Source organism: Betta splendens, chromosome 19 (assembly GCF_900634795.4).
Source record: "Betta splendens chromosome 19, fBetSpl5.4, whole genome shotgun sequence".
NCBI classification, from domain to species: domain Eukaryota; kingdom Metazoa; phylum Chordata; class Actinopteri; order Anabantiformes; family Osphronemidae; genus Betta; species Betta splendens.
Genome location: NC_040898.2, coordinates 5,976,866 through 6,001,635, shown reverse-complemented (window position 1 = coordinate 6,001,635; position 24,770 = coordinate 5,976,866). Strand labels below are relative to the sequence as shown.

The 24,770-nt window shown below is 48.4% G+C and overlaps 1 protein-coding gene across 14 annotated transcripts in view; it reads right to left on the bottom strand.

Moving 5' to 3' along the window:
- cacna1g (calcium channel, voltage-dependent, T type, alpha 1G subunit) overlaps positions 1-24,770 on the bottom strand; it is a 115,149-nt gene that overhangs the window by 12,134 nt on the left and 78,245 nt on the right. For 8 of the 14 annotated variants that reach the window (XM_055504300.1, XM_055504308.1, XM_055504296.1 and 5 more), the window contains 13 exons: positions 24,300-24,393; positions 23,279-23,460; positions 22,552-22,878; positions 22,267-22,446; positions 21,630-21,730; positions 18,806-18,929; positions 16,309-16,377; positions 15,095-15,279; positions 11,024-11,150; positions 10,381-10,506; positions 10,209-10,298; positions 9,849-10,041; positions 8,316-8,366 (listed from right to left, as the gene is read on the bottom strand). In XM_055504300.1, the coding sequence (XP_055360275.1) occupies positions 8,316-8,366; positions 9,849-10,041; positions 10,209-10,298; positions 10,381-10,506; positions 11,024-11,150; positions 15,095-15,279; positions 16,309-16,377; positions 18,806-18,929; positions 21,630-21,730; positions 22,267-22,446; positions 22,552-22,878; positions 23,279-23,460; positions 24,300-24,393 (1,849 nt within the window). Of the gene's footprint in view, positions 1-8,315; positions 8,367-9,827; positions 10,042-10,208; positions 10,299-10,380; positions 10,507-11,023; positions 11,151-15,094; positions 15,280-16,308; positions 16,378-18,805; positions 18,930-21,629; positions 21,731-22,266; positions 22,447-22,551; positions 22,879-23,278; positions 23,461-24,299; positions 24,394-24,770 lie in introns of all 14 variants that reach the window. The other 6 variants (XM_055504298.1, XM_055504299.1, XM_055504307.1 and 3 more) reach the window with 2 other exon arrangements.

Below are 24,770 nucleotides of genomic sequence, written 5' to 3'. Positions count from 1 at the left end.
GGGGGAATTGTTCAATAGACGTGAAGGACCGTCGCCCTGGAAGATGCTTTTAAGAGAGAAGTCGTTAGAGAAGTCAGTTGTGATGATTGACTCAGATTATGAACAAGTCTTACACAAAGAAAGATGTGAAGTGAGTTAAAGAGAGGCAGATCAGATAATGGACAGAGCGAAAGACAGACTCCCGCCCAGCGCCCCTGGCAGACTGGCTGTCGGAGCTCATCTAATCAAACGTCCTGCGCCGAGATCAACAATGATTCGAATGAGCTCTCCCCAAAGAGAGACAAGCAACGTTTAATGTGTCCGTGTTAGAGTCTAGAGAGGCGGCTGCTGTCGGGGGACGTGACCCCCTTCCTCTGTGATCATCGTGACTCAGCCTCTCCTTCTCCTCTTCACCTCCGGGAAAACGTTGACTAGAACCCATCCAACTGCGCTCGCCTCCCCCCTCCATTCAGATGAATGGGTGGGGCGGGGCCAGCGTTGGATGAGAGCGGCCCAAAGGCCTCCATCAGTGCAGGAGAGGCCCCGAAATGAAGTCCTCTGGGGGTTGCGAGCTGTGCGCTCTTTGGCCGAGCGGCGCAGGTGTGCTGGAGTGAGTCCCATGAGTGTGTGTGTGGGGGGGGGGGGGGGGGGGGGGGGGGGGCTGGGTCCGAGCCAAGGGATTTCCCTATTGTACCAGGAAAACCCCACTCAGAGCTGAGTTCCATCCTTCATTCTACACGTCTACCGTACCTTCCAGCTTTTATTGTCTAGCGCTGGAGAATATTCACTTTTCCTGGGTTTATCGTTATTGACGGCTGAGCTTTGCACCTGCGGGCAGTTATTGATCCTGACGACAGGAGAGAAGCGCCGCCGACTGAGCTGCAGGGCAGCCGGTCCTGCTATTGGACTTCTCTAGAGCCCTAGTGAGATGTGCGTGTCAGAAAGTGAAACTTTCTTCCAAGCTTTCCAAGCACAGCTGCTGGAGGCGCTTGACATGCTCAGTCAGTCAATTTGCTTTGCGAATCTCGGGTTATGGGTTGGTCTCTCTATCTTGTCAACCTCTTTATATATATATATATATATATATATATATATATATATATATATATATATATATAAATAAAGCTACACCTGCGGGTAATTATTGATAGTGACAACGGGAGACGAGGCAGGCGTTTCACCATACGGCCCACCAAGCAGACAGTGATAAAGCACCTTCGGAGCATCTTGGGAAAGTCTGGGCACGTATCTGGTTCAGGGCAGTTAGGTATAGCTGCTGTGGGACGCAACAGCTTAATTCACTGGGAATTTCCTTTTAACAAGGTCCTCCATCATCTTTGGATGATTTTATTTTTTACCGTGTTCCACTTACTGTCTGCAGGTGCGAAACAAAGTAAAGCAGACGTGAAAGAAAGTGAAAAAGACCTCCAGCCCACGGTTTAATCTTTTTCTAACACGCTTTATCGACTGTGCCAATTATCTAGCTACGTTTACAGGATGTTACCTGGACAAATAAATGCACATATGTAAAATAATAATAATTGACTGGATTGATTTCCATGTGAAAAAAAAGCATTGCCCATATGAGTTGGGGAGGGGGCATCGCTGAGTAAGAGATGAAGGGAGAGATCAGGGAGAGGAAACTGAAAAAAACTGTGCATAAAGCTTAATTTAGCCTCGGAGGAGAGCGAAGCCAATGGAGTGAGAAGAACAGGTGAAAGTTTAACAAGCCAAATTTCACAGCGTCTGCCCCAGCTCTCCCATCCGTTGCTCTCCACACAAGGCCAACAGAGAACTCCTCATGATGAAGAATGGCCCTCGCGCTCTCCTGTCGAGGCGGCGCAGACCCCGCATTTGGTGGAATAATGAAGAAGTCGCCAAGCGCTCGTTCCCCCATTCATTTCGCAGCCCTCCTTCACTGATGGGACTCTCAAATCGTGAAAGTAAAGGAAGATTGGTGCTCGGGCACAACGAGGTCACAACCGGCAAACCCCTGTGTGCAGGTTACAATGCTTTCTCTCAACCCTCATACTTGACACCAATCATATTAACCAGACCACGTACAGCAGGACGGTCATCTCATTGGGACGTAGAACTCATTACAGTTAAAAAACTATTTCCAAATCTTTGGATGTCAATTTGAAAACATCCGGTTTTCTTCTTTACATGTAGCTTTTGAAGCGTTTACAGGCGTAGTATTATAGCTGACAGTAACATCAACTAGCTACCTAACAGTAGCATAGGTAGCAACAATTAGCTGATGGAGCTGATAAAACCATGTAACATCAGTGGTTGCTGTAGCAAAATATGTGATAAGTCATGGAGCCCATGACTGAGCTGTGACTAAGCCTTCGAACATTGACACTAGGCTAAAATACATTACAACCACATCCCGTGGGCATGGTCAGGTTTGTTAAAGTAGGGAGATCTAAAGTCCCACATGAGATCCAAAGCCATCTGAGGTCTGACAGAGGAGAAGGAAGGAGAAAGGGTAAACCACCGGTCCAAAAACAACCCCTCCTTCCTCCTGCGGTGCACTTACCTTCCCCCGTCAGGACCTGCGCTCACCCCTGGTGGCGAACGAGAGTGTCGGGGCCCGGGAGTTGCTTTTGGACACGGCCACGCTCAAAAACATAGGTCATACATACATTTCTGAGCCGGTCGTTGTTGGGAAATACAGAGACAGCAAAGGTCCTGGGTCGTGGGGCCGATGAGCAAGAACACCACAGCACAGCACGGCACTATGGATATTACTGTGACCGTGTGGGGTGAGTGCGGGTTGGGTTGAACTGGATGCGTTGGATATGGGTCAGGAAAACAGTGCACCTACATTTAACCAACATGTGGTGATCCAGTGATGATTACTGTGTTTAAAGTGGAAGGTACTCTGGTGTAAAGGAGGCCTGGCTATTGGCCTCAAAACAACATGGGGCCCTACTGCAAGTTGGGTCAATGATGTAAAGGCTGCTGCTTTCCTGGATCTCCTCTGATTGTGTCTTTGGGCTTGGTAATCCATCAGAGACTGATGAATGATTGGAGTATTGAGGATTAGGACTGATATGGGTGAAGGTGATGGATGGAATGTACAGACTAAAGAAGGGGAGACAGAAAGGTTTGTATCCAGAATGGCTAGAAAATGAAGAGCAGGACAAAGGCTGTAAAAGCTGCAACTGTGCGATTTAAGGGCAGAGGCTTTGGATAGAAGAATAAAAATGTGTCAAATTCTATTTAGTCACAGGTGGTTTGTTTTGGATGCAGTGGCTGCCTTTACGCCCTTGTCCTCAGTGAAAAACAGCTGAATAATAAACCTTGAGACTCAGTGTCTGCTGGGAAAAAATGTCTTAATATTTACGGTCAATGACTTGATGTTCGGATTTTGAAATTCAGCAAACACTGAGTTTAAAAAAACAGCTGTTAACATAAACAGTTGAGAGTGAAACAATAAAAAAAAAAAAAAATCACTGGAATTCCTGAATGCTCTGCTGCCGTGCGTAAATATCGGAAGGAGGCGGAGATAAAAGCAGAAGGGAGACAAGGAAAGTATACTGTAAAACAAACTGGAGGAAACTGAGCAGCAGAGCAAAATGAGGAGTCCATGAAAAAAAAGACAGAAAAAAAGAAGAGAAGAAATCAGAAAACATGACATCATTCAAAATGACAGGACATGGTAGCACACACTCATCAGCACTCTGCAGTACACACACGCTAACAGGCATTGTGCTGGGTCACATGGTAGACTGACACACCTCTTTCTGAGTCATACTTGAGCAGGATGGACTAATTGAAATGGGCCACTGGATGGTGAGGGCAAGCGACCAGACGACGTGAGTGGTGGGCGGAGCGACAGCAATAACAGGGATGACGAGGTACACACCAATGGGAAGCTTTCAAACAGCAACATGACACAGCGTTCTAATCTTTATCCTTCTGCTGAGTCCTTGCTCACATCCACAGTCGTCCACGTGAACTACAGTACAATCGAATACTATTGCATACAGAATCCCAGAAAGAATTCAGGAGTTCAGCACAACTCTCTTTATATTAAATATACCCTTAAAATGTACAATTCCACTGCAAAGCTCCACTTTAGCTTCAATGTAATATTTGTCGCAATTGTGCTATGTACAGTACAGAAACAATAGAAAACGATGCCATTAAATATAGAAATAGAATAAATAGAGATGCCTCCCCCAACATGTGGTGCTCGAGAGGCCTATACCAAGAGTCAGCCCTGTTGTCAAATATATGTGCTGGAGGCTCCTAGGAAAAACAACCCCAGTGCTATATACTGCATACATCATCAAACCATCACTTCTTCACCCAAAGGCCTTCTACAGGTGCAGTAATATTACTGACTTCACTGGCAGCACAAATAGAGGGCCAAGCTCAATACCCGGTCATAATCTTTTAGCAGAAAGGTTTTCCCGACAAACCTTGAAGTCTACATTTATACTGTATCTATGTTTTATGCTTTTCCTAAGCAGAAATAAGTAAAACGACAGAGACAGCAAAACGACAAAGACAAGCCACACCTGCAATCAAAATCTGACTCGTATTTGAGGACAGCACACAAAACGAGCATATGCAGAGAAGTTCAGACGAACCAAGAGCTTCTCGTCTCGTGAACAAACAACAAATCCTCCAGTTCAGTCTGTTTCACCGCTGGACTGAATGAAACGGGGCAGTGAGAGACTGTCTGCCTCTCTGCTCCATGCTGTGGTCCATCATTCGACATCGGTGCAGATGAAAAAATTTACAACACAAAATGTTCATATTAAGCTGCTGGGAGGAGAATTAGCTCCAACAAATTACCAACGCGTCATGAACGCGTGATGACAGCAGATGGAACAATAACTACTGGTAAAACACTGTCCTCTGTGAAAATAATACAACCTCATTTCTGACCATATTACTGTATATAATTCCATAAATTCGTTCTCGGATATATCAATAAGTCTCTTTATGAGATCATCATAAGATTGAGAAGAACACTTTGTTACTGTACATCATTCAGCAGAGCCAAGTGTCTTTCCATTCACTTTCTCCCCAGAGGTGAAACCTCACGTCTGTTAGCTCTGACCCAGTTAAACCCAGGGACTGGCACCAGCTGGTTTGTTGGGCTCTGTGTGGGCGTGTGCGCCAATATGACAACAGCAGCAGCAGCAGACACGTGTGCATGTCGAGCATATACCCACATGTTCGGGGGATGACAACAAGCATGAGTGTATGCACGCTTGGTAAACAGTTTGGACGGGAGTGATCCTGTTGTTAACAGGAAAAGATTAAAACCACAACAAAAGGAAATGACTTTATTTACTCACCTCGTGATGATGAGGATTTATGAATCTACGCTTGAAATATTCACCCCCGTCACATTTGCCACTGACGCTATTGCTGTATCTGCTCTACGCCCTGTAAACAGAAGGCTATTAAACATTAAAAGAAGTACCTCCTATTAAAGATAAAGGGGCCTACACAGCGGCATAAGATTTACATATATTACAATGGACTTAAAAAAGGTTCAAAAGGTTCAAAAAGTGTTTTAAGTCTCCCTAGAAATTCTTCGAGCGGCTTTTTAACTGGGCGTGATCTGAGCAGGTCAACATCTTGGTGGAGCTCAGCCTGCTTAAATCGAGGCGGTCTGTTGAGTTGGCTGAGCCACTGCTTTTAATTTGTACAATATGTACATAGTTACATCCTATCAAGATGTAAATACCATTAGATTAAAGACATGACATGTATAATGCACTAAAAATACCCCCATTACTCATACTTTGTGTTACGTACTCAGACATACTGTACAGTACATTGAACACACCACTACTACTATTTAAACGGCTACTACTGCACACAGTATAGATTCATGCAGACACTGGCAGCATCATTACCTCAATACGCGCTCCTGTCTGTCACGGCACCTCGCCACCTCTCCGACACCTCGCCGAAGGCCGCGGCGGGAGAGGAAATAACATGAAACCCGATTTACAATTTGCAGCATAAACCACGCGCGGCGTTCCGGAGCTTATCCCGATATGTCCGTCACAACCAGTTGACTCCGACAGCGGGATGTATGACTCAACACAACAACCTGAACAAGGGAGCGCTGCACGTTGACCCTGTGGGAAACCCGTTTGGGCCCAGATGTGTGTGCACTTGTACTGTAACTCGTCCAGAGCTGCGTCCATTAATAACGGGATGATGAGCCTTTCTGAGCAACATGTGAGCAACCACGCCTATGTGCTGGGCTCATACATAACGGAACACCCAGTCAGCTCCCTCATTACTGCATGTACTGTTTAATCACGGGGTAAATAAAAGTCCTGGAGGTGTCTGAGTGGTGCATTAGCATTTTGGCATTTAGCTAAAACATGGTGAGTGGCCGATAGGAATAAATTGGCAGCTCTGGAAATCCACAGAGGGCAGTGAAAGAAGTGGAGGACCACACAATTCTGTCCATGTGAAGACTTTCACAGCCTCAAGTCAAGCCAAGAACACTCCGAGGAGGTTGGCTCTGATGAGCTAAGTCAAATTCAACAGTCGAGAGACATTTACGGAAGTATATATGCGCTGGTGAAGAGAGGACAGTCGAGCCAAAGCAACCACATCACGTGTCAAATGCATGTTTGGCTGCTGAAGGGACTGAGTCATACTGTACACTGCAATGTACAGTGAGTGGATTTGGAATAATAGGGGCTCTTTAATATAAATACTCAATTTCCTATGACGCAGACAATGGAAAAGATACTGAAAACAAGACTGTCACTTAAAACAAACAACATAGAAACAGTTTCTTCTTGATTGGTAGGTTTTGTGACTTGATGACAACAACCACAACCTGAAGATTACAAAAAGTGGGATCGATTTCCTGTCTTATGCTGTCTGTTCTTCACACATCCTCCTATGCTCCGCAAATGGCTGCTACAGAGTCAACACAACCCCATACAAACAAATGCTACGCAGCAAAAATGAACATCCAAACACAATCGCCTCACTCCAAACACAAACACACGCACATGTTCTTGGTAGTTTTGTAATAACAGCACCATTAGGTAAAACCTTCAAAATATACCAAAACCTTGTGTCCTGAGGCAAAATACCACATACGTACAGTAGGGTTAACAAAGAGGTGTGGGGGGTCCTGCTGCCCTCCCAGACAGTCATCCAGACAGAGACCAGAAAGGATTCAGGGATGAGAGCTGCTCCTGCATATTTTACAACCTGTTCCGCGACCATCTGCTCAGGGACACACACGCACGCACAGTCGACCTTCCAAGAATGTGCCCCTCTTTAACACAGCAGCTGGACAGTAAACTGTACGTGCAAACAAAGAAAAAGTTATTGCCTCGAGTGTAAACACACACATTTCTGTCATTGAGAATTGGTGGAATGTTTGCCGTTATGTAACACACTTTTCCATCATAATACAGTCACGAAGTTGCCATGGAAACCAGTTGTGACAACTGGACCACATGTGCAGGCGAGGGCGGTCGGGCCATCCTAAGCTGACCTTTGTGCCTTTGAGCAAACCTGCTGTGGCCTCGCTGAAACCTAACTTGCGGCAGGAAATAATTCAGTTCATACGTTTGGAACCTTCATTCCTGTCTCTCAGGCACATGTGTTAGACTAGGAATAGATTGTTTTTCACCTAGGAAACTATTTATCCTCGATTCTAATTGAAACAATGCGTTTGGAGCATGACATACGAGGCTTTCAGCTGAAAGGAAAAAATAAACCTGATTACATTTACATATTTTTGCCATGCCTGGATTAAATTAAGCTTTTAAGTCTCGCAGAAACACAATATGAAAACAATAGAATGTTCTTGACTTAGATCCTGTGATCAAGCATCCTTTAATGGAGGCCAGTGAACTTGAACTAATCATTAAAGAGTAATACCAACAGAGGATCTGTTCATCCAACGTGGCACCGACCTGCTCAAACCCTCTATGATCCAGTAACCGCACTGAAATGCCATTATAAGACACAGTAGAAGAGGGGCAGCACTTGCTATATTTCCTTTCCAACCTATCTACCGTACAACAAAGTCGTCTTCCCCTGGGCTGGTGGTGCGTCAGTGTAGTGTTGCGGACAGTGGATGGATCGCGGACGGTGTGGTAGAGCTGTGAAAGACAAAGCCACGACAGAGAAAACAGGTAACAGCATGTCCAGTGGACTGAAGGCTGATGGGAGAGAGGCAGGGGGGCGGGGACGCGGGATGGGGCCCTACCTCCCGTGATCATTGAACCTAGAACCCTCGCCACCATGGTGGGTGCTCAGTGGTCAGTGGCGGTGGGGAGTTTTAAAGGGACACACAGAACATGCTGGAAACTCTGTACCTTTCAATGTGCCTTCAGAAAGGGCCCAACTCACCCCCGGAACCAATAAATCTAGAGGAATGAGACCGTGTTAGTCAGGGAGAAGCAGAAGAAAGCAAGGATGGAAGAATGGCAAACAGTTAGAGACAGGAGAGAGTCGAAGAGAGAGAAAGAGGGAAAGAGGGATGGAGTAAGGCCAGAAGGAAGCGATGGAAGATTAAGCTGGTTTATGTTCCTATGTCTTTCCAGTGATTCTGAGTCCAGTTCTTTCACTTTTTGATATGTAACAAGCGTTAAACTCTCAAAACAAACCCCTGCAGCACAAGCCGCAGTGAGCCGAGTATACCTGTCGCCCATCTCGTTCGTGTTGCTATAGAGCTAACAAACCAACGTCTGGGCCTTTATTCAAGAGAGAAAAACTGTTCGCAAGAAAATTCCTGGCCGAAGAAAAAGCAAAACGGACTTTCTGACCAAACGAAAAACGAAAGCACAAACTCTGAAATAAGTCTTGATTTCAGGGATGAGGGAATGGTCTGTAGAAGATAGTGTTCATGTGTAAGAGTGTGCAAGGCCTGGGAGAAAGACACCTGAAGGAGGAAGATCAGTGTCCATCTGTATTTCTCAAGAGGTGATCGGAGCTACAGTATTACAGCATCAAATAATGTCCACTGCTCCCTGTATAGCACTATTAAAAGCATTCTGGCGTCAGAACAGCACTACAAGTGTAAGACTGTGTTTTTGGTTTTAGGAGGCAGTGGAAAGTGTAAAAACCAAACCAAGCAGCTTGTCATCAACTCCTATACAGCCGGAGGGGAGGGGGGGACAGGCAGGGAATTAGCCCGACCTCCCAGAAATCCCACCCCAGGTGATCTCAGACCTTCCCGGGCAGACTCGTCCTCCTTTTTCGTCCAGATTTCGGTCGATCCCTGCCCCCGCGGCTGTACTAAACCACATGCAGAAGAGGGGAAGGGAGGGGGGTCATCTTCTTCACCTGGCGACGGTACGGTTACCAACAACGCCCCCTCCCTCTAGCTCTGTGTAGCCACCACCATGCAAGCCTTCGCCTTTTAGCACTCGCTAGGCATGCTCCAAGGGGCCAACCCAAGCACGGCGTCTACGGCAGACCAGGCAAGGTAGGAGGGGAGGGGGGAGCGGGAGTGGGCTAACGGTAGCGGTCAGCCGGCCTAGCTCTGCAAATACGGACTGTGCAAGCTTTTATTAACACCCAACTTAGTCAATTGGCGATAGGAGTTAAAGAAGAGCCTGCACAGTCTGTAGAATTGCGGAGCCAAAGTGAGTGACCACCAGCCTGTAATCAAAACTATCCAGAGGGCGGACGAAGGAGGGAAAAGGACTGTCGAGGGCAAAGGGAGGATTCTACCGCAGAGTAGCAACTACTGTTGATACTAGCGTTCTAATGCGCTTATCCGGACTAGCCAAACCAACTTAAAAAGCCAAAAAACAAATAATAATAATAATTTGGTTCAGGCGCAAATCAAGCAGGACTCAGAAAGATGTGGAAAGACTACCGACCAGCCAGCTCCTTCTCCTTACTCCGTCTCTTTTTCTCCATGCGTTTCAGTCTCTTCTCCTCCCTGCGCTTGGCCTCCTCGGCCTCCTGGTGGCGCCGGCACTTGTGGAAGTTCTCCACCACGACGCCCACGAACATGTTGAGCACGAAGAAGGCCACGATCAGCAGGAAGGAGATGAAGTACAGCAGCATCCACGGGTTGTGGTTCATCACGGGCTGAAGGACCGGAAAGCATCAGAGATACATGTAAAGCAGAGTCAAGGTAGGGCTGAGTATTATATTAATAAATAACAGAAAAAGATTCTAACATTTTTATGAGTGTGCAAATAATGTTCTTCTGCCAAGTAAACTAACATATTTTGGACCATGAGTGTAAAACTCACTTGTTGATCAACTCCTACAGCATCTAGTCCATCGTACATTATATCAACCCAACCATCTTTAGACGCCAGAACAAACAGGGACATCAGCGCCTGAACGAACAAGAAGCTGTCATTCAATAATATCTACAGACCATTAGTGGAGTTATTGTTCAGAAATCCTGGCAAGTAGTACCTGGCCCAGGTTGTCAAAGTTGTACTTGTGTCTGTGCCATTTGTAGTTGGCCTGTAGACAGTCTGACTTGTTGGTGATGTTCCTTACGTCTTCTCCTTGACAAACAAAGAACTTCCCCTTGAAGAGCTGGGGATACAACACGGACATGCGCTAAACACATTTAAGCAACTCCCATTCTAAACCTTTAGAACTAAGCTGTTTTGGAGATCTCACTTTATCACCAATCCTGACTGGCAAACATCAAGCAGTGGACTCCTTGTTAAGTTTCATAACCTACAGTAACCCAAAGCCAGGTCAAGGGTCTTGGTCCTGGCATCAAGTGCTCTCCAGATCTTGATCTCATACAGTGGTCAGCCATGTTTTCATAACCACTAATTACAGACTTTGGATGTTGTGAATAGCAGCTGAATTTCAGTTTCTCTTCGTGAAATACTGTTAAAGAACAATTTCAGACTCAGAGGTTCCAATACAAATATGGTTTATATTAAGAGTCTATAACCAATTGTAACTGATTGGATTACTTGATTTGACCAAAAACAGGGATAGGGAAACTTACACACCCATGATAATTGAGAACAAAACACTATGATTTCATGCATACTGCACAATGGGGAACGCCCATTGTTCGACTCCCTCATCCTACCTGGACCCCCAGGATTCCAAAGATAATGAAGAAGGCACAGCAGATGACCACGATGTTGCCAATGGGCTTCAGTGACGACATTAAAGTCTCCACCACCAGCTTCAGCCCTGGGGCCCGGCTGATCACACTGCAACGTAGTACAAAACGGGACATTAGTGCAGTGCACGTCTGTGTGCGTGTTTATTTGAGTTAGGTGCAGTACAGGCCACATAAAAGGGGGAAGATGACCCCGAGACCCTCAGCCTGTCGGTGCAGGCCACGTATTATGTAGCTTGTTTATCACAGCAGGAAGCTATTTGCAAAAGTGTAAGAAGTTCAGAACTTGTTGGATTAAAGACAAATTAACTTCTCCTTTCACTCACTCATTATCTCACTTACACACACTCTTTAAAATCTTAACACCTCCTCCGTTCTTTCACACCTTGTAAAGCTTCCTTTCATTTTTTTTTGCATTTGAGGAAACAGACCACGTCTAATTAAGCCAATGGACTAATGGCGATCTTTAATTAGGAGCAGGTCTGCGTTGCACGGGCTTTTGCACAGGGCACACAAGTGCAACACACATTCCCAACGTCAATAGGATGCGAGCGGCTGAAGCAAGAATCCGGCCTATAAAAGAAAAGCGTTGCTCAACAGTCAAAGTAACAGCTGAGGCGGAAATCTGCTTAGTTATGGTCTGCGTATATGTTTTTCCCCCGAGGAGGCGATCGAGTGACGGATGAGTCAATAGCGCATTAAGAAAACACGTGAGATAATAAGAGGCCAGGGCCGAGAAACGCTGCTGATCAATAGCTCTATCAGAGAGTAACGAGCCGATGGCAACACGTCATAACTCCCATCCTCTGCCTCCGTTGATGCCATCAAAAAACGGGACAGGGTGCAGTTCCACCGTCACCCTTTAGAGGGTGCTAGAACTGCATCTTTACCCGTCTACCGTCCATCACCTGTGGGAACAGTTCATGTAGCTGCTTTGCATATGAAAACCTCATGCCCATCGCTCCCTTCATACACCATGTTCTCCTTTTGAGCCCCACTCAGAGAAATACCCCTAAGTGAAAAGGCCTATTAGGGAAACGCAGAGGCTCTAATTATGAGTCAATACTGATGATGTGGTGAGGGACACATGCTGTGACAGGCTCCCCGTCCCCCCCTGCATAAATTCAGTGCCGCTCCCAGCGTGTCCTGGTTCTGTGCGCTACACAAAAGGAGCAGCAAGAACCGAACACCTGCGCACACGCGGCGCCCATCGCTCTCCGCCGCCGCCGCCACACTGGGGAGGGGAACAACAAGTAGGGCAACAAGTGCCAGGCGTGTTCCCACAGTGCAAACACGGGCTGTAATTAAGCATCACCGGGAGATAGAAATAGGGAACGGAGGAAGGAGGATAAAATACAACGCAGCTCGTGTTCTTCTCTAAACTTTGTTTCCCCATCAGCTTGTCTGTTTGTGACCCACATCTGTCCTGCCTCTTCAGCTGTCAAACTCCACTGGAAGCCAACAGATTCAGCTGTCGAGCAGAAATAAGAAGAATGGTAATTATCCATTCAGCCACTGCCGGGGCACAGATCAACCTGAACACACCTGCAGTCTATTGCAATAGACTGTGTGTAATTATAGGCTACTGACAAATACAGTCCGATGGTCAAATACCGCAGTGAGCAAACTTACAAAGGAGTGTGTGGAGGTGCCTGAGGGCAATCACAGCGTCACGGTGTGAAGGATGAGCTTAAAAGCTGAGCCGACAGAGGTCAACTACCACCCCCCCCTCCAAAGCTGTTTAGATCCGTTTGCCTGCAATGATCCCCAATGAACTGAGGCGGATGCAATTAATGGACAAACTGGAGGACGGGGAGGTGACGTGTTGATACAGGGTAGAACGTTGGTAGAACTTCAGCCTGGGCTCGCTTGATGAATAACTGCACAGATTTGTGTGCGTGCGCCCCGTTAAACAAAGCTTATGCATCATCCTGTCTCTCCTCACGCTCATGCACCCCCCCCCCCCCCCCCCCCCCCCACACACGTGGATGCTCCTCTCTTGCGCAATGTAAAGACGCCATTAATATCTCTAACGAGCCGCCCGGAAACAAATCACCTGCGCCGCGCGGCGACGGGTGTGCGAGCGCGCGTAACGAGCGTTGGGAAATCTGCGGGAAAACAGCCGCACGCGCACGAAACCTCCCGCCGCTCGGAGCTCGGCTGCCGATGTGACAGGTGGCCATGGATCGCGGGCCCGCGAGCGCCGAGACGACTGGGAGACGTTTTATTCCCACGTCAGCACCGGCAGCTCCCACGATGCCTTTGTGACCCCCCCCCCCACATATGCACGCACACACACATATGCACGCACACGCACACGCACGCACGCGCGCGCACACACACACACACACACACACACACACACACACACACACACACACACACACACACACACTCTGTGTGCTGGTATTTAACTCAAACACCCAGCGAGAGCGAGTCTGCCGCAGTCGAAGTGGGGCGACAACGCGCTGACGAGAATAACAACACAAAAGCTTTCTGCGCTGGGCATGTTTAACACCCAGAAAAGTTTAAACCTTCTCTGGTTGGGATTTTGACGTTACATAATGTACGAGACACACATGTTCACATTTTAAATTAAACATAGATGTAATTAGACACTACTGAAGCACAGCAAACAGGAGCAGTTTTGGGGCGATTGAATGATCCTTCACATTGGCTTTATCTCTGCAGAGGGGAAGCAGTCTGTACCCTTTGTTCTGTATGCAATGGCATTTACAACAGAAAGGCCAAAAATACAGAAGAGTCGAGGATTTGGACTTGAGCGGAGTGGACAGGTTCGACTTTAGGAACCTGAATTTCCCATAACTCATCTGCCGCCTCAGCACAGACAAGAGCCGAGCCTGGGCTCTTCTCCTGTTTCTCCCATTCACTGTCTGCCCGTCTTCACACAATCAGCCTAATCCTATTTCTCTCTCTGCCACGTTGAATTCTTCTGAAGCTGATGACACCAATCCCAAGGGAAACAGTTGCCCTTTGCTCCCACCAACCCCCCCAAAACCTAAATTTTGTCCAATTTCCGCCCGTAATTGCTGCATATTTTCAAATCTGACTTTAAAACCTTCCCCACTCGACAGTAATGCAGCCTCAGCCCCGCTGCCCTCGAGGGGATTAACGGAGGGAGGGCGACCGGCGGAATGAGCTGGAGACAGAGGATCCCACAGCAGCGAGACGCAGGTACTCGCCTCAAGTGTTCTGTTTGTCACAGTCGCGCCAGATCTAATTAGAAGAAAACCCTTGTTTAAGAGCAACATGAGCCTCTAATGTCACATTCGCACTTCACTTTGACGTGATCAGTAAATGTCCTGTAATTAAACACCACAGAGGCAACCAGTGGTAATGTTAGTAAGTTCTTTGTATATAACCTGGTTTAACAGTTCAAATTTAGGTTTATATGAAGGTGATATACACGTCTAGAAAATAAAGACTTGAACTGTTCCAAAGACTTTGAACTCTGGGAGTGTGGGAGCAGCCAGAGTCTGCTTTAATGTCAGAAGTGAACGTTGGCACAGCAGAGTGAAAAGAGAAAAGATCAGTGGCGTTTAGTGGGTACATTTGGCAGGATGAACATGAATATTTGATCTGTGTCCCCATCATGAGAACGGTGATAAATATTCAACAGGGGGCAAAGTCCCGAGAGCTCCCCTTCATGGGATGAGACGCCGAGCGTGCGGCGGCGAGCCAAGTCAAGCATTAAGCCACTTACATGCAAATGCATCCACATGTTCATGTCTCTCACACACACACGTACGCACACGCACACACACACAAAGTACAAAAACAAGCCCCAAATTGGTCATTTCCTCCTTATTTCTGCTCAAATAAACAAGACTGTGCAAATGTGTACACGCTGACAATAACACACACGGACGCACACGCGGGAATATGTGCACACACCTTCCGACCGCTGCACAAGGTGAAGGCTATGCATTCAAATAAAGATTTTTTTACTTTTAAATATGACGCCACTGTACAGGTTTGAGGTTGTGCTGCTGCAGTGGCTGTCTAGTCGCCTACCGTAGCGGCCTCAGGGTCCTCAGGAGCCTCAGCACCCTCAGCATTCCCAGGATCTTGGTCCCCGAGTTGGAGATGAGCGACACGAGAATGTCGATGACGGAAATCATCACCAGCATCCCATCCAGAATGTTCCAGCTGCTCCTCAGGTACGCCTTGTCCCCGAAGCACCAGCCCAAGGCCACGATCTGCACGCAGACATGAGCATCATAATGTGCAGATAGCATGAACATGCTGAGGTGCCAGTTTAGTTTGGATACGCTCACAGTACACTTGCAGTACGGTGCGAATGTGATTCAATTGTTGGTTATCAAGTCCTTTGGATTTAATATGAATCAATGCCTAATGTCCCATATGTACAGCGTGTCGGCGTGGACGACTGGAGCTTGGCAACGAAGATCATAAAAGCTGCGAGCTTTCATAATCTCATTTGTAATTGTTTACGTTCCCTATGAAGTCTGTAAAGTGATTTGCAGTCTAGAAAATAATGGAGACGGGCTGACTTTGCTTCATAGCGAAAGACATATTAAAGCAGGCCGGGACTGTTTTCGCCTTCCGTATCACACACTGTACTGTAGCGGGGGGGGGGGGGGGGGGTTCACATTGGCTCACGCTAATTTACTAATATGATGACTAAATGTCTGAAATGCACGTACAGTATGCTACAGTGGGTGAAGCCCCAATGTTTCTGGGCCCAGCGAATGCACCAAGGCTAGAAATAGAGACAGAGGCTGGAATGGACGACACCCATGAACTTCCCTGTCCTCTGCCTCTGCCCACGCCTGCATTCAGTCCATTCAGAGCTGTTTGAATGCTGGCGAGACAATCAACCGCTTAGCATTATGAAACAGACTTAAGCGTGCGTGCGTATGATGTTGGTTTGGGTCTCAGTCTGTCCTTTTCCTCCCTCTTAACTATGTTTTCTTTAAGGTTTTAGGCAGTTTACACTACAAGGGGGGAGGATTGCATTTTCTCTGTCGCTTTGCGTCTGAATGCTTTTTGAAGCTGGCTCCGGTTTCTCTCGCGTCTCATGCAAAATTTGTACGTCGTGAGTGAACACAGATGCGGCGGAGTTGTGTTTTTGCTCGGCGCTGGGGACAAATAAGGAGCTTCCATGCGAGGTCACCGCTGATCACTGCACCAAAACATCCTGCGGCGCTGAGGAGTCGCACCGGCCGCAGTGGCCTCCGGGCAGAGAAACGACCGAAATACCGTACCTTCACAGTCATTTCGGCCACGAAGATCGCCGTGAAGATGTAGTTGGACACCGTGAGGAAGATCCGCTCCTGCCAAACAACGAGAAGGAAATCCACCTGGTTGATTTGAGCCACATCCCAATAGTCCTAATCTTTTAACCGTCTTCCTTGCGAGCGTGTTCTGGCTTGTGTGCAGCTGAATAATGTATGAGGAAGCTATTTTCCTGTTGCACCTCATCTGCATTTTTGTACAAACATCACTCGTGCGCTCGCTAATGATGGCTGGCAGGCAATAATAAGGTTCACGCTTTATTAGCGCTGCGGGAAATATGTAAACAAATATCAGATTTGGTATTTAGGCCTAAAATCCTATTTTCTTTACGCAACAGATTGCCTTTTGTTTTTGTAAATACATTTCCACAAAGAATCTTCGCAAACACGATGACACACTAGGTAAAATGCTTCGCTGGTGTTGAGAAAGGTGTTGAAAGTGCTGCGAAACAAGGACATTGCATGAGATCCTCTATTTTTTTTTCCAATCAGCAATAAACTGCTGTTTCAGTAAACCACATCATCACATCATTGTATTTTGTGAAATTTCATGTACAAAAAAAACCCACCGCCACCAAGCTATTATGCCTCCATCCGTACAAAGTCACATTACTGTACTCCCATATTTCCCCCATTGCCTGAGGCGGCGTGGATCAGTGGTGTGTGTCCACGAAGCAGAGGATGGGAGCCTATTTGTGGAGCTAAACAAAGGCCGGGGAGAAAAAACAAGCAGCCTCGCAAGAATAAGACCTCCTCGCTGACTGCTTATTTGTCCTGCGTCCCCTCTTTCTAAGGAGACAAGACCCACTGCAGCTACTGAATGTCTCAGCAATGCAGTGTGTGTGTTTGGGTGGGTGGATGGGTGGGTTGGGGGGGGGGTGTAGGTGGCTGCCTTTCCCACGGCCCCTCGCTGCCACCGCACAGGCTGCACGGAGACGGCAGCGGGCCCAGTGGTTTCTGTAAAGTCTGTGGAAATGTCGGGAATGACATCAGCAGGAACGTTGCTGTTGGGCGGGTTGATGAATTCCAGGCTCGACGGCAGCCAGTCCCGACCTCCTGTGAATGAGTTTTCGTGTCTTTCATTCAATAAAAACCCAACAACTGTGGCAGCGACAGGAGGAGGACGAAGGCGAGGTTAATAGTTTCCTCCGTTCGCCGATGGCCTGCTCACATTCCGGCTGATGAAATGAAGCTGTTATCAAGAATCCGGTAGGTTAAGACAATAAAATATACCTCACTGGGCCAAGCTGCGTATTCATGCTAGGCGGCTGGTACAGTAGGCAGGTAGCTGGGTCTTCTATTTTGCCTAGTTACAAAGCATTGAAAGCACTCGGCTACACCATTCACTTCCAGCAAATAATCTAAAGGTCCCAGGGGCCAAAGAGGCTCAAATCTGCCTTGACACGTTGACAGCAATAATTTAGTAGATCACAGAAAAGTACTAAAATGTTTATGAAAACATACTTTCCCAGCCCGGAGGGAAACGTTCCTCACAGCCCAGCCTGAGCTGCCTTGTCTCCATCTAAATGGTGCCTGGATGCGATGACATGGCAGCCGAGAGCCGAGGCTGATTGTGTTTTATACTGTTAACGTAGACATAACTCAATTTAGGGCCTCGGACAGTGATGTATTGTCCCCAAGTACAATTAGAAATAATAAATCGTAATATGCGGTATAATCATCCTGGTTTCCACTGAGCTGCAGGAAGACGGTATCCAGGCAACCTCCCAGCACCAAAACCAAAACACGGGGCTGCGAGTCAGAGGCTGTGACATAACTTCCACAACGATAAACTCATTATTCACTCCGCGCTCAAATGTTTTGACTAAAACACTTCATCTCTGCTGCGATGTGTGTGTCTTTTGTCGATGAATGGTCGCTGCACACGGGCCAAAACAGAATCAGCGACGTAAGAATTGATTCACGATCGGCTTCATTAATTCAAAACAGCCCACGCGGGCGAAACAAACAGCACCAGGCAACGAGCCTTAGAGCTTAAATGTGTGATGGCTGTTTCTTTTGGTTGATCCAGGACAAGTCTGCGTGCGTTTTCCGAACCCTGCGCCACCTTTTGAAAGCTGCTGGAGGCAATGAGAGGAGCCGGGAGGCTGCGAGGCCTGCGGGGGCGGCCTCCGTTTGTGGAACGCCGCCTCTCCTGGACATCAGCCACGAACGCCGGCCCACGCGTAATTGAATCAATTACAATTGCGCCGTCTGCTCCGTGTTTCAGCCGCACAACGAGCAGAACGAGGTGTTCCGGCGAGACGGAACCTTAATTAGGCCCATTCGCGGAACACCTAGCTCAGGGATAGAAAAAAAAATCTGTCTAACTGTGGTAATTATTGTGTCTGTGCACATTAGCAGCTGCTGTGGCTGGAGGTTGGGAAGGACACATACATGTAGTGCAGGTAGATGTTTGAGTGCCATTCTTTCCTACGCTGTGTTTCTTATTGGGTTTGAGACTCACAGCGCTGGTGGGGTCGATGCGGGGCCGCTCCATGGCGATGGTGATGCAGTTGAGGAAGATGATGACCAGCACAACGTGGTCAAACATCTTGTGGGTGATGATCTTATTGCACAGGATCCGAAACCTGACGAAACCACAAAGACATTTTGAATGAAAGTGTTTATCTCAGTGCATTAGAAAGTAATGTTTATCGTAAACATCTTGCATTTTATGAACTTTTGAAGGCAAAGATAAAAATAATCAGGGGTTCATAAATATTCTCATTACTTCCTCTACAGACATTTACTGCAACACAAGGATCCCATTGGCTTTAAGAGATCATGTCTCACATACAGTAACTCTGTAATAAACGACTGTACAGTCATTAATTACACCCGGCTTTCATTACCCGACATGAAAAGGATCCCGGCACATCATGACAACACAGAGAAAGCAGGAGGAAACACTTGTTATACAGGGCTGTGGAATGGATTAAAGCGCATATCGACTCCACTTTGAAGGCTCGTATCGGCCTAAGTGCACAGAAGGGGACAATGTCGCGCGCGTCGCGTCGGGATTTTCTGGCTTTGCTCGGCATTCCAGGATAACGCCCTGTCAACACTCGCGGGGGCTGTGCTCGCCGTGTGCCTGGCGACCGCTCTCCCTGCGGCGCAGGCGGCACGAGCCAAGTCCTCTTCGCTATCTGCACGCCAGAGCCTCCACGATAAAGATTTGATGTGTCCGTGTGCGAACACGTGCCCCCGGTGCCAGTTCCTCCTCGCTGGCGACTTCCAAGTTCAAATGGCCCCCGAGACTCAAACGCGCCGCACTGGAACTGTCACCAGATGCTCCGGCAGAGAGCAATAACACAGACGGGCCTGGGATTTGACAAATATCACTCACATCTTGATGCGTGGGTGTTTATAGAGAAGAGTTTTTGTCCAGTGTTTTAATGCTCCCCCCTCCGATGATATTTACTGACCTTTACCTGCATCCCAGCTGTAAATGATAGCTTATGTTCTTGAATAAATAGTGACTGTGGTTAGTTTTAAAGTTCTGACGTGTCACAATGTGTCCACACGCCATTCACTCTCAGCTCCACTCATTTAAAGGTGTAAAACTGTGACGGATGCAGACGACAACATCTCTAAACACGACCTAAATCACACCTTCTATAATCTGATCTACTCTGTATTAACATTGTACCCACAGTGTGAGTCCATTAAAAGCGTCCCCTGCAGTAACCAGCAGTAACAGCAGCAACAAAGGCAGGTTGAGGCGACCCAGGTCCGCATAAAAGCTGTCAGACTGCAGCCTATCACCGTCCGCCGGGATCTTAATGCAACTGCGAGCACAGGAGGCCTCACACTGCGGTTCAGGAGCAGAATGGACGCCACGCAGAGACGCTGTCTTCGCTGTCACTCCCCGTGATGGCTGAGTCCTGGACGCCGCCGTGAATGCTGGAAATCTAGTTTGAGCCTTCGCTTTTCATCATACATGCTCATTAATAGACTACAGGGGGCTTTCTCCACCTTTTCTAAAGGAATTCTAATATGATCAGCGTTGGCTTAAATTCTATACTGGCGTTACTCCATTTAACCTGATGCACGCTGGCAACTACAACATGTAAAGCGTGTGTCACTGTAGTTCCTGGCTGAGATCTACAGTAGAAGAGCTGTGGGAAGGTTTCATCCCATTCATGTGTGGGAAACCAACAGGAAGTCAGACAGCTGTACAATGAGAGCAACACTGAAGCAGGGGGAATTCTGATGTCGGGAACCTGAAAGACGAAAAAATGTCTGAGCAACTTTTACAGGAATAAAATAACAGCGGGCCCATTGGTGATTCATAGGCAGAATATTGTGTGTAAGTCATCCACCTTCCCTGGTTCAGCACATAAACATGTTGAAAACACCCCTAATGGAATGTGCAGTGCAAAGTAACGTGTGATGATGTGGACGCGACAGTGTGGGCTTCGCATTTCTTTTTAATCGGCCCCCATTCGGAATGAAAATGTCACGACACCGCCGACGGCTAATGCTACGCTCCCCAGCGGACGCGCGCGAGGTTTGATGTTTAATTAGCATCTCGCGGCGCAGGGGGCGCGGTGCCAGCGTTTTGCTCGGCGTTGCCTTCGCCGCCACATCTTCCAAATAGATGCACTGATCAAAGCCCGGGAGGAGGAGGAGGAGGGGGGCACGAGGGGATGGATGGATGGATGGATGGATGGATGGATGGATGGATGGATGGATGGATGGATGGATGGATGGATGGATGGATGAACCATGAATGAACCATGCATGGATGGATGGATGGATGGATGGATGGATGGATGGATGGATGGATGGATGGATGGATGGATGGATGGATGGATGGATGGATGAACCATGAATGAACCATGCATGGATGGATGGATGGATGGATGGATGGATGGATGGATGGATGGATGGATGGATGGATGGATGGATGGATGGATGGATGGATGGAGCACGTGGCCGAGATGAGGCGCAGCACTCAGATAGAGAAACTCCCCTCCTCCCTGTGCTCCTGCTTACTCACCCCCTGACATGGCATAAATGTGCAGATAAAAGAGACTTGTGAAGTGGGGGGTGTGGGAGGGGAAGAAAAAAAACTGCACTTACCCTGCAGTGAGAAACGCATTGTTGCCGTTAGAGTCAGCATTATTATTAGGAACAGTCGAGCGTCAGTCAAATGCGGTGTGGAGCATCCATTTCATGTCGCATTTATATTCACTGCTACAGGGGGAGGTAGGATTTTGACCCAGAGCCTCCACGAATATGAAGAACGGGGTAAAGACGGAGCCGATTAGCGATGTCAACGCTACCTGGACTCGGGGGGGAAGAGGTAGAGAGACCAGGTGCCTCTCTGGCGACACCACTCTGGCTGCTTCTTCTCCAGCCAGTGGAACAGCCTGGCGACGCGACCCTGCAGAGCAGAAGGAGTGCACGTTCAGGTACATTCATTATTCATGGGCCCAGACTCCTGTTGCACATTATAGAGCCGCGGGCTTGGAGCACTGCAGGTTCTAACACGGCTACAGAATTTGATTAGCACTGAAAAACATAACCATAAACACAACATGCAATATGTTGTTTAATTGGGATTTGAAAGGAAGATGACCAACAGGGTTCAAGGACGGGTTAAAGCTACATCTGTATTTGATCTGCGAAATTCCACCGTGTGATATTTGAAATTTACTGTCTACCTCACACACAGCAGATATGAATCATTAATGAAGTCACTGCTGCTGTGCTACAGCATCTACTGTATTGCTTGTACTCACTTTGTTTACACATATTGATCATGCTGCTGTGTGACGGCCGCAGAAAATCTATAATTTAGTCGAACGGCTAGGGCCACTATAGTACCTGTAGCAAAAATACTGTCTTTTCTGAATACACAAAGCTTAGAAAATAGTTCTAATGCACAAATTATTCCAGAAGTAATGCCCATGCACTGACCAGGTTGGCCTCCTCATCAGCATTTTCATCCTCAGTGTTGTCTTCAAGGGAGACATGCGTGGGGCCCAGGGCTGACGGGGAGCCCTTTCCGTTGCAGTCACTGTGTTCTGGGGGTCGCAGGTGGCCCAGGGAGGGGGGTCTGGAGCTGTGCATGCTGGCTGAGCGATACAGGTAGGGCACCTACGTGGGACGAGGAGGAGGGTCGCCCTCTTAGCTTGTGTAATACTATAATGTGCAATAAAGCTATTCCCTTGTTTGCTACTGTACGCCTCAGGGTCAAGTCACCTGCAGCAGAGCGTCCGGTGGCAAATCCACGGAGCTCCGCGTCTCCACCGACTCCATCCTCCGATGCCTGGGCCCCCTCTGTGACCGGGACATGGAGTCGGTCCGCGCTATGGAGGCGTCGTCTTCCTCCATCAACCCGCCGCCTCCCTCGCCCTCCTCCGAGCTGGAGCCGCCGTCACCGGAGAGGAGCGAGCGCCGCTCCCCGGACTGGCGCTTCTGCCGCTTGAGCGAGGGGGCGCGGCCCAGGCTGTTCCAGCTGGAGCGTCGGCTGGTCCAGCCGCTCCCAGGGTTCCACGGGGCGTAGGGGGACGCGCTCCGTGCACTGGTCTGGGACGGGACGGGTGTAAAACAGTGTTAACAAGGATTGAAGTGCATCTTAGAACAGTTAATTAATTCTATTGCTCCTTCATCCAAATGAGCTTTCTGAAATAGAAGTGAGCTGAATTCAAATGGGTCTCACGCTAACAGACAGCAGCAGATGTGGAGATCTGCATTTGTTCAGGTCCCTGTCAAACGCAGAGTGGCAGAGGAAAGAGCGTCAGACTGGCACATCAATCATAATAATGTCCCCACATCAGCAGGACGAGGTTCTCGAGGGGAAAACAAGCTAGCGGTGGGGGCCGGGGGGGTTTCCTGACACTTGTACAAGCGCATTAATGCTGGCGACGTGACACCCGAGTGCTGCCACATGCTCTGTGAATGGGAGGACAATAATAACCGTACGAACCGGGGATTTGTCGTAGCAGGCCGGGTCTGCGGCGACGCTGCTGACTGGACGGGGCTCGTAGCCCAGGACGGCGTCGCCCGCAGCGGGCAGCTTGGGCACGGGCATGGGCGTGGCGGCCGTGTGGGTGATGAGCGGCGGAGTCAGGTTGGCCTTCAGGTCCACGTGGCCGTTCACGGGCACCACTAGTGAAGGAAAGAGGGGCGGAACAAACTGTAACGTGGGTTAAGAGCAAGGCGGAGGAGTGATGGGGAAGTTGGCTGAGAGGAAAGGTCAGAGGTCACATGAGCAGGGTCCAAGGAGGCAGTGATGAGAGGAGGACGTAGAGAAACGGACACAGTAAAAAAAGTTCAATGTAAAAACATGACTGAGGGAATTTGAAGTGATAAATGAAACCAAAGTAGAACAACAAGACGACGGGACACGGGCGGATAACTGTACTTCAAAATGGATGAATTTTTCAGGAGGTCACTCATTTGATGGTACGCGCGGTTTCGAAACAGATCCACGATGCGCGGGGGAGGAATGCAACTTTAATAACCCCGCTTCCCCATCTACAGTAGCTGCCTTTATCCGAGGCCTTCCAGCCACGTAAGCCTTTTTCTGCTGCAGAAGCGAGGGGCCGCCGCACAGTGGGTTCGGAAGTTGTCTGTTTCCACTGGGCTATTTAGTAATTAGGGAGGATGAGGAGCTGGCGTGCGAGGAATTATGGATGAGGTTCATCGCCGCTCAGGGAGGAAGCCAGACACGCGCCTACGGAGTGCGGTCCCCAACCGACGGGGAGAAACCGAGAAGAGCAGACCACAAATGAAGGGGAGGTTTGAATGAAGTCACCTTTACATGCTCTGCTGGTGTATGACTGGTTACAGACGGAGTGTGTGATGTGCAGGGCAGCTAAAAAAGGCTCAGTTAAACGGGCGGAAGAGAAGTTTTGCCAGTTGTGGAAGTTTGAAAAGTCCTAGTGTGTCCCTCAGTAGAGAAGTGATGCAACTTTAACTGGGTGTCCATATTTCATGTGTTTTACCTGCAGAGGCTGCTAGGTCCTTCTTGCTGCCGTTGACGTCCTCCATGCTCCGCGCGAAGGAATCGATCTCCGAGCCGGCTTTGGACGCGTCGCCCTGACACAAACACACGCGCACGGATGTTAGGGGGAAACGCAGGGTCCAGGTCGCCCCCGAACGCAGACCCCCCCGCTTTTAAAACGGAAAGCGTCGCCATGCAGGGAGAGAGCGGGAGGACAGAGGAGGAGCCCGGCGCGACCCCTAAACCGCGGTTGCCAGGTCTGCGGTTTTCACGCCCGCACGCTAAAAGCACAACAAGTAGAACTTCCTCCTCTGTCGTCATCGCAGGCAGCGAGGCCAAAATGAGCCTCTCTCCATATTCCTCCTTCACTTTCTGTACCGTTCACACAGACGGGCCATGAAATACACTCCTTCATTTACAAAGCGACTGCAGGGAACCTCAGGGCGCCTGATCACGTTTGTTGAAAAACGCC